We start from the raw sequence: 12815 nt of genomic DNA, 5'->3' as shown, positions 1-12815 counted from the left end.
ATAACTTTTAATTATGAGTTCATCCACGTGTAAGTATCGAGATCCGATTCCACGTATTAGTTGATTTTCTTTTTCCTATGCCTCAAATGATCATGTATCATACAGTGATACGAGCGTTAACTTTGCCAATATGCAAAATGCGTTTACTGAAGCGGACTGTGAGATACAGTAAATGCCATCGTTTTCTGAAATGACAATATATTTTTAATAACAAACTTCCATGCACATTAAGAAACTTTCGTGACGTGCTTAAGTGCTTGAATCCCCTAATGAATAGCATACCGACGTTCTGTATACAATGTGGCTTCAATCACCTTATGAATGTCATGTATATAATACCGACGGACTATCTACAATGCATCTTGAGTCCCCTCAAGAGTGTCATGTAAACAACAACGACGTACTGTCTAACATTTATCTTGAGTCCCCTCATGAGTGCCACGTATACAACACCGACGTACTGTCTACAATGTATCCTGTGTCCCCTCATGAATGTCAAGTAGACAACACCGACGAACTATCTACGACAATGTAGCTTGAATACCCTTTTAAGTGTCACGTAAACAACACCGACGCACTAACTACGACAGTGTATCTTGAACCCCCTCATGACTGTCACGTAGACAACACCGACGAACTATCTACGACAAAGTAGCTTGAATCCCCTCATGACTGTCACGTATACAACACCGACGAACTATCTACGACAATGTGGCTTGAATCCCCTCATGAATATCACGTATACAACAACGAAGAACTATCTACGACAATGTAGCTTGAATCCCCTAATGAGTGTCACGTATACGACAACGACGAACTATTAACGACAATGTAGCTTGAATCCCCTCATGAATATCACGTATACAACACTGACGAACTATCAATGACAATGTAGCTTCAATCCCCACATGAATATCACGTTTACAACACCTACGAATTATTCACGTCAATGTAGCTTGAATCCCCTCATGAATATCACGTATACAACACCGACGTACTATCTACGACAATGTAGCTTGAATCCCCTCATAAATGCAGAGTAAATTTCGTCTTGATTTCTAAGCTTGAATCTCCATTTGATTACAATAATTAGTTTGTTATACTTGTATACTTTTTGGTTGAACATCTTGTGACATTATGATGTAAGAAATCCCGAGGAAGTGTCTGTATTGTCATGGTACAGACGCATAATCCCCCTGCTGTGACAATAATTTAAGTGACTAATTCGTTCATCTGTTAACTTGTTATCTCAAATTTAAAGGGTAATTGCCGAGCAAACGATGGCCATACGTCGGATGGATGGATTCTTAAGGATAAACCCGACATATGCGTTCAGATAGACTTCCAGTCTTCGCGCAACCTAACCACAACACTTTAACATCAACTTGTAAACGAACAAAACCAATTTACGAATATCATATATCTTTATTACAGGCCGTATTGTTATGTACTAACATTGTATACATATACAGAAACACATGGAACAATTGGAAGACAATTATCATTGGCCAATTGCAACGATGATCTAACAGCAATGGTACACGGTTGTATAAAAGGTAGTGAATTTACATCTTAGTCAACTATAGCATGGAGATAGTATAAATGTTAATAGTACAATGAAAAATTCCTTCTGAACGAGAGACAGCCTTTGAACCGCGTTCCATAGGTTGCAGCAGTCTTAGCAAGCAATATATCCTGTACAAATTTGAAGCTGCTAAAATACTGACAACGGCATACATGACGATCACCCACTCCAATGATTAGCCACATCACACATTATTTCTAGAAATCAAGAAATGTCACGGTTTGGAAAGAGCTAGACGTTCTTAACAACACCTATGTGCATAGTCGCATGGTAGTTGATACGAAGTAACGTTCACATGTACACTTACAGAATGACCTCAGCGGTTGTCGTCACTTGGATGACACGTTCGCACATTTGACGTAATTCTGACATTGCTCTCAAAGAGTTTCACTCAAATCTGGGGTTCTGTAGATCTGTTAATGTTAACGGATTATCATTTCACACATGAAATATTGAATTTCATTTCCATATGAATTCTTCATTAGAACGATGCACAGGAATGTCAAATGTCAAAATGCGTAATGTGCGCTAAAAATCATTGACAAGTATGTCCTTTATATGATTGCCAAATGCAGCGCTAGCTTAATGTGGTCATGTCGTTTTATACACTTTTGTTGTCCATGTATAAATATGTACGTAGGGAAGTATCCATATATATTAAAGCTCTTGAAATACAGGGTCCATTGTCTGAACCAGTTTGGCAGAACTAAAGGATGAATAACGTGAAATGAAATATGTGATAATTTAAACGATAAGTACACATGTCCATCCCCTATCACTTTATCATTGTCCAGGACTACGCACTTATTCTTATTCACACCAAACGTATTCACATGAAATGGAAGGTGAGACCTTCCTACAAAAGCATGGTATAGATTGGACAGAGCTTCCCTGAAGGTTTGTTGGTTAAGGCATTCAACAGGAAAGATAAGCTGTTTTGTCAGGCACTGTTCACATATGAGTGTTTCTAAACAACAGTGACGATAAACAAGTCAAACCGATCAGGAACATACTTGAGGTGCTTCCGCCTGCAAAACAAATATGGCGTCAGTTAGCAATCGACATAATCAACATGTGTATTCATTGCTGTGGTAATTGATTGGATATGTATGTTAACGTAACCTGCCTGATCTGTGTATGTTTGTCTTGAAAAATGTCAACACTTTATCGGATTATTATTTCCCCTCATAAGTTTCATTTATGCATTTCAGTGCTAATGGATTTACTTGTCATTGTTCTACAGTTGACAAATTACACGAGTGAGTGCGTAGAATAATAATTTAGTTATGTCACGGCGTGTCAGCTTGATGTGGGATTAAAGCCTGAAGTGATGGTTTCAGACGATTCCCACTTCAGAGAAACCCACGAGCACGGGTATGGTGCCGACAAACCTAGAAACATAATCTGGACGGAGCGGGAATTGAACCCAGAATCATAGATTTTTGGCCGGCCCAAGGGATGCAAATCTGCAGAGGGAATTTAGACGAACAGGCCATCCGTGTCTCCTACAAACTACACGAAAAGAAGGGACACTGAGTATTGATAAAATAGGAACATTCTCGATTATCCAAAACGATACAAACGTGATCACAAGTCCATGATCATTAGCCTGAACAACGTATGAACAACTTCTTGCTGTGACAGAAGAAACCTTATGTCTCGCAAAGATCCATGCTAGGATAAGCCGTAACATCCACATAAGTTTCCTGTCGGTGGATTGAAAAAGAAACACCGATTGAAGTGCAGTTTTGTTCCAAGGGATTATATCGATGTTCAACTCTTGGTTCGATTTTTTAAAAAAAGATTTGAGACAGTCTGAAGTAGTGGCAGAGATGAATTCATGTGAACAAGGTACGCCAGAGGAAGCTATGTGTGTCCTCGCTCAGACTACAAACGCATAAACTAGCTAGAACTAGAGGCACTGAAATAGTTCAAAGCGTTTTCCTGGACCCATTCATTGTATAGGAGATGATCTACAGCTCACAAAACGGGGCCAATTACTTTTGGACAGATAGATGAGTCTGCTGAGAGAAACAGTCGGTCAATTTGGCCCCTTGTGTCAAGGCCACAATGTTAAAAGTATCAGACCACTGGGACTACTTCTCTTCAGGGTAATTGGATAGAAAATCAGCTTGACCGTGGTCGTCCTAACTCTTGATCAACTGCCCTCTACACAGAAACGATGTACGGACTCCACACTCGGACAACGTATTTTCTTTCCTCACTCAATACGTAGCATTAAATGCTTTCGTAATATGAACAAGGTCAGTTTTAAAAACTGGACGCAGGACGTAGATAGCACACCGACACACTAAGCTAATGAAACAAGTGGAAAATACTGCGGTTCCATTCTACCCAGGAATCCAACGCGGGTCTGGCAAAAAGTGCTGATCGTGCAAAAATGCATACTTGAAGCAGGGTTTAATACAATTAAAAGTCCTATGGAGGCAAAACTTAATGCAACTAGAGTTTAATTGAAGCAAATATTAATGCAACTAGAGTTTAATTGAAGCAAATATTAATGCAATTAGAGCCTTATGGAAGCAAAAATTAATGCAAGGAGGGTCTTATGGAAGCAAAAATTAATGCAAAGAGAGTCTTATGGAGCAAATATAAATGCAAAGAGAGTCTTATGTTAATTGTCATGCTTTTGTGCAGTAGGTCGCCCTCTGGAGTTATGGCCGTGCAACATAGATGTATTTTGATATGTATTGCTTCAACAAATCACATGTATGCATCGTATGCGTTGTATGTAATGAAGTAAGTTGGATTTACCATGTTAGCATTATATTGTATAGATAAATGTAATACATGAGACTACATGGCACCTATTGGCTCGGCGAATGTTCTGGAAAACGTCTGTTTTGTCAAGATATAGAAGCTCAATCCCCATGTTGTGACAATCAAGGATAATTGCTGAACGGACAATGACCATGGACAGCGGATCCACAAGGGAAAACGACTCGTATCATAAGCTCAGAGGGACTTCCGGTCTCGCTCAGCTTAGCAGCAACATTTAAACATCAACTTGCAAAAATAAAAGCTAAATTACGAATATTAAAGATCTTTATTTGAACACACATATACACTTACACTGTATAAAGGAACTCATTGAACACTTGGAAGACAATTATCACTTGCCAATTGCAACGATGACGTAACATTCATGGGCTATGGTACACGATTGTACACAAAGTAATACAATTTACATCCTAGTAATAGAGATGGGTATGATCAAAACGCCTCTACCTTGCAATGAAATCTCACTGCTTACAGAACTATGGGACTGATCAGTTAATATAGGTGAGAGAGTTTGTATCATATTATGCCGCCCCCATCCCAAATTTAAGCAACATTTTGTACGTACACTACCCCCCCCCCCCCCCCCCCCCAAATACATGCATGCAATATCATTTACATAATCCTCTCTCTATAATAATTGACCAGTCCCTAAATAATGTTCAAATGAACTTTTTTTTTCGAAAATGTAGAACTGAACGAATTTTCTTGACCCTTCTCCCTCCCCCATCCCACCTACAGTTATGATAGTCTTTCGCTGTGTTATTTCGTCATGCCTACCCTTAACCTCACCCCCCAACCCCACCCATAATCAACGACCAGCCCCTAAACGTACCCCACATCGAAATGACCTTGGTTCCTATAATAACACTTCTAATAAAGCTATGCCTCCTGTACATGGAGCCGTATAAGGAACTAACAAGGACAAACATAAGAACCATATATCCTTATATCTAGCCCTAGCACATATATCTAGTCAGTCTAGCGAGTCAAATCATCAAATTTTTGTCACATGATTAAGAAGCGTACATCCGTTCTTGATCAGGACAACACATATGTGCATAGTCACTTGAGTATTTGATCACAATAATGCCCTTACGGAGAATACTGTGCACTAACAATATTTTGTATTATTCTGCTTGTGACCCGCTTGTACGTAGCATGGGTTAAAAGGAGCATCTTTTACATGAGACTACGGTGATGGTCTAACTGAATTGGTTTCTCCACATTGCCATTCTTCATCCCTTCATTTGTGTGCCAGTTACCTTTGTGAACTGGCATGTTTCTTTAACTTTATCTAACATTTGTTTCGTTTTAGTACGATTTCGACCACAATCATTGCACTTTAACAATTGCGAGGGTTCATTCACATATACATAGTGCAATCTTAATACATACATTGGTATATATTTATGTGCAGGCATGGGGTTAATTCTATTGTTTGGAATCCAACATATATGTGGTATATCTATATACACATTTGTGATTTGGACCGGGCGTCCTCGTCCCGACGTATCTTTGTCTGTGCGGATGTGGGAAATGTTTCAGCTATGTCATGGCTACAAAACACACAGTTGCTATGACGAGGACGTTTCCCATATTGGGGAAACCTTCGAACACAGGATTTGTGTTGATAGACTAAGAGTAAGGAATATGAACCCAGTGTCATAACTCAGCACAGCCCTACACCATTGAGCCTCCAACGAAACTTCTTAAAATTCAGGAGCAAAGAAATAAGGTCCATTATCTAAATCTAAGAGGCAGAACAAAAAGCTGAAAGATTGTGCAATGAAATGCGTGATAAGGTTAAGCGAATATGTCGATCAGTTATCGTTTGAGCATTGCTCCGGAGTGAGTTGTTTATCATATTCACACTTGAAGACATATCTCATTCCGGAACCATGCGATACAAGCCCATGCATTCAGACGAGGTGGAAGCGAAAATCTCCCCATGAGAACATGGTGGGTTGGACTGTCTTATCCCTGAAGGTTGGTTGGTTAAGGCATTCAACAGGAAAGATTAGCTGTTTTATCAGGCACTGTTCACATATGAGTGTTTCTAAACCACAGTGACGATAAACAAGCAAAAACAATCAGGAACATACTTGAGTCGGTTCCTGCAGCGTAGCCACCTGAAAAGAATAATGATTCAGTTAGCAATGAACATCTATGCTACTGAAGATGGGTAAGATATGTTAACGCTTTCTGATTGTTAAACGAGGTAACTAATTTCTTTGAAATGGCATTTGGAAGCGATACACATGGATGTCAACTTCCTTATTATGAGGTGAGGTGAAATGGGGTTTAACGTCGCGTCCAAGATTATTGCACTTACATAGAGACGTGCATGCACGTGTATGTGTGTGTGTGGCTGCTTGTACTAGTCCGGACTGATGCCGATTCAGAGTGCTAGCACACTGAGATACCATGCCGCAGTTTAACATGAATACCCCACTCAGACACAGTATACGGACTCCGAGCCGACCAGTCCTTGTTTTAGCCCCTTAATGCCGAGCGCCAGACAGGGTAGCAACAAGTACCATCTTTTAACGTGTTTTGGTATGACGCGGCTGGGGATCGAACCCCGGACCTTCCGCTCTCCGGGCGGACACTCTACCACTAGACCACGGAGGCGGTCTCCTTATTATGACACCGCCTGTGTGGTCTAGAGGTAGAGCGTCCGGCGGTGAATCTCTCAGCGGTGAATAATGATCAAAACATACATAAGTGTTATTTCAAGTCAAACTGTCCGAAACATTTGTCATAGTGTGGTCACTTGCATAGTCCTGCACCATGACCGTGGAATATATTTATTTTATGAAAAAAAAATAATCTAGGAATGCATACAAAAGCAAGTCTCAAGCTAGCTCTATTTTGAAATTCAGCATAGGGAATTTTTATTTTATTTTTAGAGTCAAGAATGATATAGTGTCATATAAGATTTCAGAGACTAAATGTTAGTCTATCACTTGCATGAAGCAGTCAAATAAAGCACTTCACAGTTCCATTCCCTTTCCCAGTATAAACGGTTCAATGCAATGAATGACATGTTAGAAAGATGGACTGGTCAGCTGAAGTTATAGTGGCGGGTAATTCGGCCCCTTGATTCAATGTCAGATTGACAAATTACCATCCCAGGGGAGTAAGTTCTCTTCAGGCTAATTTTGATGGAGAGGCGACTTGACCACAGGTCGTGGTAACCCTTGATCAATCCCTAGATTGAAATAGTTTTCTGCTTTTATACCTAAGTGAGATTGAGTTGCCTCTAAATAGAGCATTGCAGACAGCTGTGTAATTATTGAATTTTTGTTAAACCGCATTCATATCCACATATCAGCTGTTATCTTTTGATTCGTCGAGAAGGCTTTGCAAAATGAATTTGTATCATGTGGAACACTTAGAATTCTTAATGAACCTCAAAAAATGAATTCACGAACAAAATCTTAGTGACCGACCATTTAATATTCTGGGGGTTCCTAGGATTTTATCGAAAGAATATATTGTCACGGAATATGTTTGACATAACTAAACATGCTTCAGTCTGTTGAAACATAGATGGTCTTCAACAAAACTATACATTGTTGCAATGCGTTTCTTACAAAAAAATAAACCGCCTCCGTGGTCTAGTGGTAGGGCGTCCGCCCGGAGAGCGGAAGGTCCGGGGTTCGATCCCCAGCCGCGTCATACCAAAACACGTTAAAAGATGGTACTTGTTGTTACCCTGTATGGCGCTCGGCATTAAGGGGCTAAAACAAGGACTGGTCGGCTCGGAGTCCGTATACTGTGTCTGAGTGGGGTATTCATGTTAAACTGCGGCATGGTATCTCAGTGACCTAGCACTATGAATCGGCATCAGTCCGGACCAGTACAAGCAGCCACACAAACACAAACACATACACGTACATGCACGTCGCTATATAAGTGCAATAATCTTGGACGCGACGTTAAACCCAATTTCACCTCACCTACAAATAAATAGAATGTCAAATGGTCGTTCCCTCAGATGCACCGCCTTCAACGTGTTTAGTTACTTTTTACAGAACATCAGCATGCATGATAACTGGCAGTTGTTTGGGGATTTTTTCTGTTTGAAGTCAATGAATAACTTCGAGGATTCCAGAAGATCTGTTCAAAATTGTTTCTAAATAACTGAAATGGTAAGGAAACGCTGTACATCGCTCATCATGAAATGTCAAGTACCGTAAATGTGCTGGAATGATTTTACATTCACCAAGTATGATAATCGCACTTGATATAATCGTAATTGTTGTTTCTGACCACACATATATGATTTTGACAAAGTTTGTCAGAACACAAAGTGGTTCTATTCAAAGTCCGATTCCCATCCTTGGCCTGGCAATTCCAGTTTGTCCATCGGCCTTTTCGAAGAAGATATAGAGAATCTCACCCGAGTGTCTTTTGATATCAAATATATCAACACAATTTGATAAAAGTGGAAAAATTCCGAGGCTTGCCGAGGATTTTTGCCACTTTTATCAACGAGTGTTGATATATTTTATAACAAAAGACACGAGGGTGAGATTTTATTTATCATCCAACATCATTCTTCCACCTTTTTCAATTTGTAGACAGTAATTAGCAGTGTCTTCAGTGTAAAAAGTACAGCTAACAGCTTCAGTAGCAGAGCCATTAGTGATGTCATTTGATTGTGACGTCATGGTAACCAGTGACGTCACAATGGTCTGCAAAGCATTGTGATGTAATTTCATTGCAGCGATATCTACAGTGTAGATATCGCTTGATCTAATCCAAGCGATATCTCCTGTGGGAGCCAGTTTTGGATGATAAATTACAAGTTACACGATAGCATAACGTAAAATATGAAGTTGTGTTGCATTCGCCACCAACTGTTTCGGAAGAAACTATAATAATTCATTCAAATGCGCGTAAGAATACACACTTTACGTAATTGTTTAAAATCCCAATGTATACTCACAGTATATTTCGAAATCATTTCGACTCTGGGCCATCCGGTCCTTCAGCATGTCGTATTGTCCCTGGAGAGCGGGGTTATCCTTGCAGGCGTCCAAGATGTCGTCCACACAGTCAATACCATCCTTCAGATTTCTGGAAACCAAACACACAAACGTCACCACAGGGCCAGACTCACATTCCTTCCCAAGAGGTAGTCTTACCCAGTCAGAGGATATTAGTCTGAGAGACTATTGAACCATTCTGTACTGACCTCAGTGTTGAGGACGGGGACGCTGGGACGCCTTGTCAGGATATACTGTCTATATCACTGCACCAGCTTTAAACAGAGACCATTACATGCTCAGACGTACAGGGGTTACTACGTGATAGGTAATGTGTTCGGCGTTTACGAGAACAATCGCTTTTTTAACGTAGACAAGGGATTTTCTTTGCTTAAAGTCCTTTTTATTTTGCTTTGTTCTACATTAAACTGCACGCCGTGAAGTGACTTATTGTAAACACTGGATTTAAACCTGACACTACACTATTCGTGAGTGAGTGAGTGAGTAAGTAGGGAGTACACCGCTTTGAGCACTATAGTGAGTGAGTGAGTACTGTTTTACGCCGCTTTAGCAATATCACGGCGGTGGACACCAGAAATGGGCTTCACACATTGTTTGAGTACTATTAGTCACAGCACGAATACCGTGCCGAGACATAGACCTAGATACGCCACATATTTAATTCCTATTTTTTGTAACTTAGAGGGTAATAATCACCTTATCGTATAATGTCATTCGTAAATTAATCGTTGGTGGAACACGTTGAAATTATATAGGGAACGTTATACTTTTTGATTAAGTAAACGCCACCTCGATGAGGAATGCCTTGCTAAAAGTACTTCCTGCTAGGTGAGGGGCGGTCGGGTAGCCTAGTGGTCAAAGCGTTCGCTCGTCACGCCGAAGACCCGGGTTCGATTCCCGTGATATTGCTGGAATATTGCTAAAAGCGGCGTAAAACCATACTCACTCACTCACTCACTCCTGCTAGGTGATCTCATTTGCATACCAGTATTTATCGGATCGCGATTCCAGGTTTATTGGAATGCTTCACCACATCCATAACTCTGTCCAGTACATGATAAATACGATACAGCCTTCACTTCAAGGGCAAAGTGGTACTTATTTTGTTGAAACCCAGAACGAAATAATGAGACAAACGATAGCTTAACATGAATGATGCCAAGGCAATGGTTATCTTCCCTATTTCAATTAGACTTAGTGACATATAAAAGAGCCAGATGGCACTGCTCTGTCTTAGGCAACCGGACTAGAACGGCATTCATTGTGCTAGTAAGAACTACGAAAAGGCAGGGGATCATTTATTGTGCTGATAAGAACTGAAGGAATATAATAAATGGACATGGCGTCACAATGTGTACTCTCGGGTACCCATTTCAAGGACGGCTTGATAACGATGTACGAATCAACATCGAAACGTCGCTAACTGCAATTAAACAGAAGTTGTACGTTTCTTCCTTACTACAGTAAACTACATTTATAACGAACACGCTTATAACGAACTGACGGATGTAACGAACTTACTTTTTTGTCCCGACTATTTGCTGTTGTTATGCTGTATATATGCTTTTACCGAACTACGGTTATAACGAACTAAAATTAGTGGTCCCGTTGAGTTCGTTATAACCGTAATTTACTGTATATAACTCTATTACTTACAAACCGCCGTCTGTCATATAACTGGAATATATCTGAGTGCGGCGTCAAACAACAAACAAACAAACAAACAAACAAACAAGCAAAACTATATTAAAACGTTGATGTTTCCTCACCGTTGATGAAGCATCTAAGTGAAACTTTCAGATATAATTGTATAACTGCTATCCGTTGATCTGATCTGTTAATGACACACAACTGTTCATGCCGCAACAAAAATGCCTCCTAAACAGCATAACTCGGAAAGGACTCCCGCGGTTGAAAACTCTGTTGAACCTGTCAATATGTTTGAAGGCGTCCTTAAAACTTCATGACTAGCTATCGAATTCGTTTAAAAACATTACAGTATTCCTCTTTCATTTGCTGAGATGGTGGCAATGTCCCGGTATTGATCATCCAGTGCGTCCATACAATTTACCCAAGTCGGAGCAGATCACACGGTCAAACGTCAATAGCACAAAGGCTACAAACGCTGGTTTAATGAAAACGGATATTTATCCAAACACGCTAAAGATAATGGATACCATGGGATTCTGGTGTTTTGTCAATAATTGCGTGTGTCTTTTTTAATGTTAACTGCGGAAACCTCTATCACTGTTTTGAAGGTTGGATGCTACACGTTTCCTCCGGGGTGTATCGTAGACGCACGGGAAGGGTCGAAGATTGATCAGTTAGAAACTGACGCCTTTGTTTTGAATCTACACTGGGCTGACTCTGCCATTGTTGTATGATGTAAAAGGCTCTTGTTGATCCCACAAGTCGATGTAACCAAGTGGCACTACACAGAATAATAACGCATGATCGAAACTTTTGGTGCAGTGTATGAATTGGGTTTCAGGGCACTTTTAAAGGTTTTCACTGATAGTGTAACGTGTCAGCTTAGAGTAGGAGGGAATCGCATTGTAAGTTTATTTGAGTTACGTGAGAACCTGTGAGCTTGTGAAACCTGTTAACCTGTGAACCCTATAAAACCTGCGAACTTGTGATACCTGTGAAACTATTAAGCATGTCAAAACTGTGAGCATACGAAACCTTTGAAACTTATGAAAGCTGTGAAATCTGTGACATCTGTGAAACCTGTGAAACCTGTGACATCTGTGCAACCTGTGAAATCTTTGAAACCTGTGAAATCTTTGAAATTTGTGACAATTTGTGAAATCTATGAATCCATTGCCCTAAGAGACCATTATGAACCAAGGATTCGCGTAAATTCAGAAACTTCTTCTGCACAAAGTTCATATCAGGGGTAGTACGAATCCTGCGTCAGGATGTAGAAGGTATACATAGACATTTAACATTTGAAACGCTTCATCAAATGTTTATTTTTGATAGAAAAGATTAGATTTTCGTAAAAGCTAAACATTTTTTTTGGCGCCAGATGACCCATGCAGACTGTTATTACTGCATAATGTGAAGCTCGACTTTGGGCCTACTTGTGTAAACACAGTGTAAGGGATATTGACGCTTCTGCACATCAGGGAAGGCGAAAAGAAAGGCAATAAAACTGCAAACGTGAGGATTTTCTCCGATTCCCCACGCTTTCTCGCTTTTCAGGGAAAATAATATGTGAATTTAATGACTAATGGTGTTTTCTTTCTAAATATGCCATGTGTAGGGTCTGACTATGAAAATGAGAATATCATCCAAACATTAAGGGGGAAAACATTCATGCGAGCAAGGAGATGGCCAGAATAGCGTCTATGACGCATTAGCAACAAAATATGAATGTGAATACAATTAATGAATCATTTTCTGAACTG

At 40.0% G+C, this 12815-nt stretch overlaps 1 protein-coding gene across 1 annotated transcript in view; it reads right to left on the bottom strand.

The window, feature by feature from the left end:
* Positions 1-1405: 1405 nt before the first annotated feature.
* LOC139447264 (uncharacterized) overlaps positions 1406-12815 on the bottom strand; it is a 40744-nt gene continuing 29334 nt past the window's right edge. Inside the window, exons 3-5 of the mRNA XM_071228538.1 lie at positions 9342-9472; positions 6490-6516; positions 1406-2613 (exon numbers count right to left, since the gene is read on the bottom strand). Coding sequence (XP_071084639.1) covers positions 2537-2613; positions 6490-6516; positions 9342-9472 — 235 coding nt within the window. The 3' untranslated portion in view covers positions 1406-2536. The remainder of the gene's footprint in view (positions 2614-6489; positions 6517-9341; positions 9473-12815) is intronic.

This window comes from Haliotis cracherodii, unplaced genomic scaffold (genome assembly GCF_022045235.1).
Source record: "Haliotis cracherodii isolate W230 unplaced genomic scaffold, xgHalCrac1.p SCAF_7, whole genome shotgun sequence".
NCBI lineage: Eukaryota > Metazoa > Mollusca > Gastropoda > Lepetellida > Haliotidae > Haliotis > Haliotis cracherodii.
The sequence above is the reverse complement of the archived record's forward strand: the minus strand, read 5'-3'. Positions and strand labels throughout refer to the sequence as shown.